General features: G+C 36.9%; 1 protein-coding gene and 1 long non-coding RNA gene across 2 annotated transcripts; one reads left to right on the top strand and one right to left on the bottom strand.

The window, feature by feature from the left end:
* Window positions 1-324: 324 nt before the first annotated feature.
* LOC131018232 (putative late blight resistance protein homolog R1B-17) lies at window positions 325-2,386 on the bottom strand. Its single transcript, XM_057946956.1, has 3 exons — window positions 2,231-2,386; window positions 1,875-2,126; window positions 325-1,791 (listed from the first exon to the last, which is right to left on the bottom strand). The coding sequence occupies exons 1-3, from the start codon at window positions 2,384-2,386 to the stop codon at window positions 340-342; spliced, it is 1,860 nt and encodes a 619-aa protein (XP_057802939.1). The 3' UTR covers window positions 325-339.
* A 2,274-nt stretch (window positions 2,387-4,660) lies between these two features.
* LOC131017304 (uncharacterized) lies at window positions 4,661-7,819 on the top strand. Its single transcript, XR_009099542.1, has 2 exons — window positions 4,661-4,892; window positions 7,558-7,819. It is a non-coding gene; the product is annotated as an uncharacterized LOC131017304 (long non-coding RNA).
* Window positions 7,820-8,370: the final 551 nt, after the last annotated feature.

Raw genomic sequence — 8,370 nt, 5'->3', positions numbered from 1 at the left:
CAGACATTGAAGATAGCTGAGGCACTTCACTCTCTCCATTACTTTACGCTTGTATATTATATACAGTTTCTTGATATTGGGAATTCTCTTAACCACTTCTTCATTCAAGTTGAAATCAATCACTCCTTTGAGCGTCTCTAGATTCTCCATCATAACATCACTATGCCCGCTCGGAGGATCTGGGAGATACCTTCCTCCATATTTGAACTCGACATGCTTCAACTGATGCATTTTCCAAATTTCTACTGGTGCAGTCGTAAGTGAATAAAAAGAAGAAACAATTATAGCCGAAAGGTACCTTAAGTTCACCAATTGAAACACATATTGTTCTAAATACTCTCAGGAACGAAAATTTGTAGTCAATATTGTCCTCAAAAATCTGAAATCTAGCAATTCTGGAACCGTATCACCATCACATATGAAAGAACGAGCACGTGACATAGTTTCCATGGCATCCCTGATTGTCGTTTCTGAAGTGCTTCTGGGAATAACAATGCAGCGTTGGCTATTTATCCCTCGAGGACAATGTTGCCCTAAGACATAATAAAACCTTTGTTTTTCAGCTTCTTGAAATGATAGATCTCTCACTAAATCATGCATTTTGCAGTACTTTATATTCCCAACTTTCCCCAACTTATGAACTAGAATGAGGTTTCTATCGAGTAGCTCCTTCAAATACTCCTTGGCAATTGTTTTCGAGCTTTTATTGATTATTGGTTTGAGAAAGCCTTCAGAAACCCATAACCTCATGAGTTCTGCAACCCTAATTTCCTCATCTTCCCCAAACATCCCCATGTACAAAAAACAAGGCTTCAGATAGGCAGGCAAATGGTCATAGCTCAGATTCAATACTCTCAAGCAATATTCATCATTTTCCGAATTCACTATTGAGCTTAAGTTTTTCTCTATGCCCTCCCAATATTCCAGTTTAAGTTCGGACTTTGCCAAAAGACCCCCAATCACAGCAATCGACAAGGGAAGTCCCTTACACTTCCCCACGATTTTCTTTCCGAATTCCTCGAGATGAAGAGGAAAACCCTCATCCCCAAACACAGTTTTGGAGAACAAACTCCAGCTACAAACATTATCTAAAAATCTCATACCAATGCGGTTAGAGTCTGCCAACTCGGCAGCCAAGTTTGACAGCCTAGTCGTTACGATTACTCGACTCCCATCATTGTAATCGGGAAAGAAAAACCTCATCTTGTACCACACCTCTACACTCCACATATCATCCAATATTATGATATACCTCCTACCCCATAAATACTTGTACAATTTTTCTCCCAACTCGTTCTCGTCACTCAAGTCATCCCTCGAATCTCCGCTCACTTGTTTAAGAACTTGACTAAGTGTTTCTCTAACATTATAAGTTTGAGAAATTGTAGTCCATGCACGAATATCAAAATGTTGCTTAACAAGGGCATGCTCAAATATATGTCGGGCAAGAGTGGTCTTACCAATCCCGCCCATCCCTGTGATTGGGATGATTTGGCGGTTACGGTTCCCTCCCGTGAGCCAATCCAAGAGTTGAAGTTGCACGTCATCAAAGCCCACCATCTTGCTTTCCTTCACATTGGAAGAGGATGTCAAGGAGCCAGCATGAGTCGAGGAGACCTTTCTCTGCAGCTGAGCTTCAGCTGAAGTCTCCATGGCTTCCTTCTTGATCACATTCATTTCTTCTATCACTTGCTGTAGATCTTGATAGAAGTTGATGCAACTGACTTCCTCTCTAGAATTCACTTCTTCAGCCGCATGAGCTGCATCTACAACATAGCCTTGGAGAAATATCTGTAAGAAGGTAAAAGTTTGAGTTAGAGATTCATTTCTTCTATCACTTATTGTAGATCTTGATAGAAGTTGATGAAACTGACTTCCTCTCTAGAATTTTCTGCAATAGGCATCTCCAACGGATCTGCTTCATCACTGTAGTCAGAAGAGGAGTCACAACTGACTTCCTCTCCAGAATTTTCTGCAATAGGCATCTCCAACGGATCTGCTTCATCACTGTAGTCAGAAGACGAGTCACAACAGACTTCCTCTCTAGAATTTTCTGCAAAAGGCATCTCCAACAGATCTGCTACATCGTTGTAGTCAGAAAAGGAGTCACAGCATTCGAAAAGTTCCTGTAAGAAGGTAACAATTTAAGTTAGAGATTCATTTCTTCTATCACTTGTTGTAGATCTTGATAGAAGTTGATGAAACTGACTTCATTGGGACTAGATCTAACCAGTTCAATCACGTTCACAATATATGATTCGATAATATCTTCAACGGCATGAGCTGCATCTACAATACGCATCTCCAGAGGATCAGCTTCATCTCCGTCAGCAACAGGGGACTTATAACCTTCAAGAAATTCCTGCAACAGGGGATTTATAACCATAGATTGTAGATGATCTACGGCTGGATTTTAATTAAAATCTTGTGTAGAGTGCATTTAATAAACTAAATTATGCAGGCCGAATTATGACGTATGGGTAAAATCGACCACTCGAATTTGACTCCCTAAACTCTCTATATGGTAGTTTCGATTCTGTAGCATCAATTAAAAGGAATATTAAGATTTGCAATGATTACTTGTAAATATGCTCAATGGAGTGACGAAATCATGGTAGTAAATGAATTACACCTAAAAGTTCACCGAATCATTTTGAGGATTTGAGATAGATTTGAATTTTTCTTAATCTTGAAAGATATATGGACTAGGTACACCTAAAAAGATTGTTCATCTTCCCACACTCAACACAAAGCTCTCTGCGAAAACAAGGGTTTTCGTTCATCCCCTCCAAGTTGACTGATAAACTCGCCGGCCCTAACGCGCCGTCCGTTAGCAAGGCGACGTAAATGGCAGGTAGCAAGTCTAATACAACGGGTGAGATGACCGATTGTTCTAGATTTGATCTCCTACACTTATTTGGTTCCGATTCTCACTCCAATTAAATCCTCAAATGAAGAGTCGACGCAGTGGTTTTGGTGGTCGGCGTAGGTGGAGGAAGGCTGGCGCGGTGGTTCTGAATCGAGTAGGCGCACTGACGACGTGCGGGTTGGTGTCTGGACGGCGCAGCAGTTGCAGGTGAAGACGGTGGTGGACTGGCGTGAGCTGTGGTGGTGGCGGCGGCGCTACTGATCGCTGCCTGAATCTGGCGGCGACGTTGTGTGCAGGAGCGACGCACGATGAGGAGGAGGCGGCACACGGCGTTCAACCATTTGTTGTCCCCGAGTTCCACCTTAACGACACTTCAGACCCGCCCACAGTCCCCAACTTGGCCCTACGGATCCCCACACAAAGGTCCCCATTTTCAGCCCTCAAGAACACGATGGAATCCCCCGCCACATCCTTGCCCAAGATCGTCTGCACAGGCGGCTCAGTCGAATTATTTCCATGAATTATTTTTTGTTTATGTATGAATTATTTGTAATTCACGGTTGTTCCATTTCTTGTGTATTGTATAGTTCATTTAATAAATGAAAAAATTCATACAAATTTGTGGCTGAAACGTATGATGAGTTCCCGATTGCATGAATTGTTTTTGATTTATGTATGAATCATTTGTTTTAACATCACTCTATATATCTGTTGCATGAATTATTTTTAGTTTTTGTACGAATTACTTTTGATTTACGTATGCATTATTTTTGGTTTTATGTATGAATTATTTTGATTTTCGTAAAAATTATTTTAGCCTCAACTCTGATTGTATGAATTATTTTTGGGTTTCGTACGAATTATTTTTGATTTAAGTACGAATTATTTTTTGTTTACGTATGATTTTTTTTGGGAAGATATTACCTCTATTAGCGCAAAGATGATGAAGTCTCTCGAATATTTACCTCTGTTATCAGACGTGGGAGTGTATGGATGAATGAAAAAGATATGGAATTATATAGTGTATAATCGTAATCTCTTAAATTATGGAAATATATTAATTAATGAAATGTAATTATATTATTAACCCTTTCCTTATTTTCGGCTGATTACATACTAAAATATCTAGGCAAATATGACCGTATATATTAGTGATATGAAGAGTTAAGATTTGGTCTTATTTTATAGGTTAAGAGTGGGTCTTATTATAGCGCAACCCTATATATATATATATATATATATGGGGGGCCGCTCCAATGAGACCCCCTAATTTTAGTGAGATCTAGGGCACGATCTGGTGCGTTTATGTAGTGACCCGCTCTTTTATATATTTTAAATCTAGTAATGAGTGTTTATTTTTGTTCATCAGTGAATGAAAACGGTTTTTATCCTAATATGAATTCAGCTTATGATCCTGAATTTATATTGTTAAAGCAGTTAATGATATTATTTCAGAGTTATAACTGACTTAGCAAAGTCACGTTATTTATTTAAGCAAGATGAAATTAGATTTTATCTTTATTCAAGTCGTGATTTATTTCTGACTCGTGAGTTAATTAAATCTGCGGATTTAATTTAAATATTAGAACAACAAACGAATTAAATCTACGGATTTAATTTAGATTCATTTTATAATTTATCGATTTAAGCGAGAAATCACATGTCGAAATACGAGATTTATTTAATAAACAGTATCAAGCATATACGAGCACACGATCCATCTTACAGTTACAGAATCACCGAGACAGGGAAAATACATCAATAATTCTCCTCTACATTTTTTTTTTCCTTTCTTTTTCTTCTCTTTTTCTTTCCATTAATTTTGTTCCCCACTCCATTTTACCACTAAATCTACTTTTTGACTTTCACCACCATTTTCCCCACCACTTTCACCACCTACTCAATTATGCAACAACACATATTGTACCAGCCATCAAGTCTTTTCTTCCCTCACCAAAACGTGTAGAAGAAGTTGAGAAAGGGAGAGAGAGTTTCCTCCAACTCCAAATTGTAACTTGAAGAGGTATATACTAAGCTTCTTTATTTTGAATTCAGTTGCATATCATCCAAACGGTTCCCAAAAATTCTCAAATTAATTGTGTATCATCTTTCATACATTTTCTATATTTTGGTAAAATTTCAGAATATTTAGAGCTCGCATGATTTATTTATGAATTTGTAAACATCACTGCCCATCTGGAATACATTTTTGGTAAACAATCTTTGGGAGATCATAAGTAAAGTTTCAATCGGTGAAAACCTTTGAAACTTGAATATGTCACTCTAGACTCCCGTATCTTTCTTTTGACATCGGCCTCACCATTTTTGAGTAAGGGAAACAACCGGTATAAATTCTTGAAATCTAGTTCTTATTCCATGTACCATCCAGTAGATTTTACAAACCTACGACTTTGAGGTGGAAAAGGCCGACTTAAATATTTGATTCTCAAGCCTATCTTTCTACTGAATATTCACTGACATGTTGGGAACTTACTTGTTCAGTTTTAGAATTTTTGGTGAAGCTTAAAGTAGTTTTTCCGATTTATGTTCTGAATCTGCCAAACTTGAACTCTTTTTGTGCACTGAACTTTAGATAGTCATATCTTCTAAACCATGAAGGTTCTTAGAGTAAATCCAACTGGAGAGTGTTATGATCTCTCCCTAGTTTCCAGATTGACCTTTGGGGTTCCCAGTGGAGTTTTGTAAAGGGAGATATGAATTTTTAAAGAAAGCCCACTGACTTGGTTGTAATCTGGAAATATGAAATTTACAGATTTTTGCTTGTTAAATACCCATCTTTGAGAGGGCATATCTTGCTCGTTTGAATTGTTTTTCATTCGATTCAAATTGGAGAATGATCCTTGAAATGTCTAGTTTCCAGAATGTCTTTTGGAGCCTCATTTGGAGATCCGAGGTACATTTGGTGTCTGTTGTAAAACAACCCCTTAAGAGCTCAAGTCGTTGAATTATTTTCTATGTATCAAAGTTTATTTTAAAGGATGTTTCGTGAAAGATTTAGTATATGTGCGTAACAAGTTTGGGACTATTTATTTTAAATGAGGTCCGTTCTTTATTTAAATTAGGATGGACTTTTAATGAATATTTTTGGGATTAAACTATTATTTCTTGATTTATATAAATTATTTTTAAGGACTTATAAATATGAATTTCGTAGGCCTACTGACCTACTGTGATCGACGGTTTGTCGATGTCTAACAGCTTTGAAAATTTTATAGCAAGTCACTACATGAGTCTTGAGTACCCTGGTAAAATTTCAAGCCATTCCAACTTCGTATGATACTTCTTTAAAATGCAAAACCTAAACTGCACATTACTACTGAGAATTTCAGAGAACAGAGAAAAGAGTCATTTATTTCAGTAGCTTCCTGGGTGATCTAGCTTTCCAAATTTTTATGGTATTAACCTTATTGTGTTATTTAGATATCCACCAAAGTTGAGCCCAGTTTGACAACGTTTACTATTTTTCAAAAATACAAGTTTTCGATTGTTCAAAACTGCCGAACATGGTAGATCGTGGTAAAAACGTCATATCTCTCAAACCACTTGGAGTTTTCGACTCTATTTTTTTTTATATGAAACTAGACTCGAAGATCTTTCTTTCGGTATGAGTCTCGAGTCCAGGAGATGTCGGAGTCAGAACAGATTAAATTTTGAAGTTGAGTCAGTGTAAAAGCAGAGCATGTTTTGATGATGTTTGATTGTGATTCTTATGTGCCTTATGTTGAGCCTTTTTATTTTATTTTATTTTTTTTATTTTATAACATTACTTGTTCTTATTTATTAAGCCCGATTAATTATGAGATTATAAAGCGAATAAGTTGAAGTATTTATTTTCTATTGACTACGAGGAACGGGGTTTATTTAATTGACGGATTAGAACACCCGATGAGAACGGATTGATTATGATAATCTATCCGACCTCATGTGACGAGCCTTATTTAAATTATTTTATTTCGACAATTAGGATTTATAATAGAATTTCCCAGATTATTATCTCAGAATAATAATTATCGGAATATGAGTCATGCATAGTTAAATTACGCATTCTCATTAATTGAGGATTTTATTCGAACAGTATCTTATTTATATTCTCGTAATAAAGGTCAAACACGAGATTAATAATCAGTCAAGGAGCTACTGTACCACAGAAAATTTCTATCAGGTGGGCATTACTTTCATATATATCAAATGAGTTTAAATGTTATGTTCAAGCAAGTTATTTCATGATTAAATTAATTGAAGATATTTCAAATATTGTCTTGCCATAAAATATTTAAATTTCAGTATGATATCTATCTGATGTGACTTTTATCATGTAATCGAATTCGGGTCTTGAGCAGTTGATAGCTATCCTGCCAGGGCTAGTGTACACCAGTGACCGTGAGTCATCTAGCGGGTTGGCCGGTCAAGTGACCGTGAGAGGTGGCCACCTCTCCGGCACAAAGTTCCAGATATGATAGATTACAAGAGAACTTAGTCTGCAGACGAACTTTAAGAATCACAAATGAATTTAGTAAGCTTGGGCCTTTTAGCGAAAAACTCCCTTGCTGTACTGTTTATGATGGCATGACAATTTACAGTTTTGAAGCATGTATTTTTATAATTAGGCATACGTGTCCACTGAGTACTTTTGTACTCAAGCCCTGCATATATTTCTAAATGTGCAGGTTGAGCAGCTGCCGATGGTGATGAAGTGACGAGCGGGATTCTTTTGTCTTATTATGTATTAATGAACTCTAGGGTTACATGTCTTCATACATGTAATCAGAACCTTATTCCGCTGCGTACTCAGAAGTTTTATGTTATTTTGGATAAGTCGGAGTTATCCGAACTTGTTAGTTATTTGAGTCTATACGACAAAAACTCTGTTATATTATAGATATCCATGTTGTTAACAATGATGAAATACGATCCTTTCTTGTTTGATTATTCCCCTTTCTACCCCGCTTCTAATCTCCCTTCATTAGCCACGATTTCCCGGCTTAATTATCCTTAATTAGGACCGGTCGTGACAGAGTGGTATCAGAGCAGTTCATTTGCTCTGAACCCTAGAGTTAACCCATTTTTCTAGTATGATCACTAGTATATTTGAGTCAGTCAACCAAAGCTCATCACTTCATCACATCGTCATGCTCAGTAAGAAAGAAGGTGGTAATGATTTTAAAACATTGAGAAGTTCACGTTCTATATGAATGTACTGATGCTTACATTCAAGTTTTATGCTTTATTGATTGATTAGATATCTCAATGAACTTAGATGCGTTAAGAATGAATGATCACTGTTACGAGAAGAACAATAGAAGCTAGAAACTCAGTTATATTTCACTATAGCCATGGTGAAGAGCTAAGAAAAAGGAAGAGAATCCAATGAAAGCAGTGCAAGCAGAGTGCCACGCACGAATCACTGAAGCAGGCATAGTTCTTCATTCAGGTTGTTCACGCAAGACGGAGCACCTAATCGACTATTGCCTTCGATGATA

Source organism: Salvia miltiorrhiza, chromosome 3 (assembly GCF_028751815.1).
Source record: "Salvia miltiorrhiza cultivar Shanhuang (shh) chromosome 3, IMPLAD_Smil_shh, whole genome shotgun sequence".
Classification (NCBI taxonomy): domain Eukaryota; kingdom Viridiplantae; phylum Streptophyta; class Magnoliopsida; order Lamiales; family Lamiaceae; genus Salvia; species Salvia miltiorrhiza.
The sequence above is the reverse complement of the archived record's forward strand: the minus strand, read 5'-3'. Positions and strand labels throughout refer to the sequence as shown.

Coding starts and splice junctions, on each gene's coding strand:
- LOC131018232 (XM_057946956.1), bottom strand. CDS start 2,386: ATGGTTATAAATCCCCTGTTGCAGGAATTTCTTGAAGGTTATAAGTCC. Junction 2,127..2,230: donor TTGTGAACGTGATTGAACTG/GTTAGATCTAGT, acceptor ACCTTCTTACAG/GAACTTTTCGAATGCTGTGA. Junction 1,792..1,874: donor CAGAAAATTCTAGAGAGGAA/GTCAGTTTCATC, acceptor ACCTTCTTACAG/ATATTTCTCCAAGGCTATGT.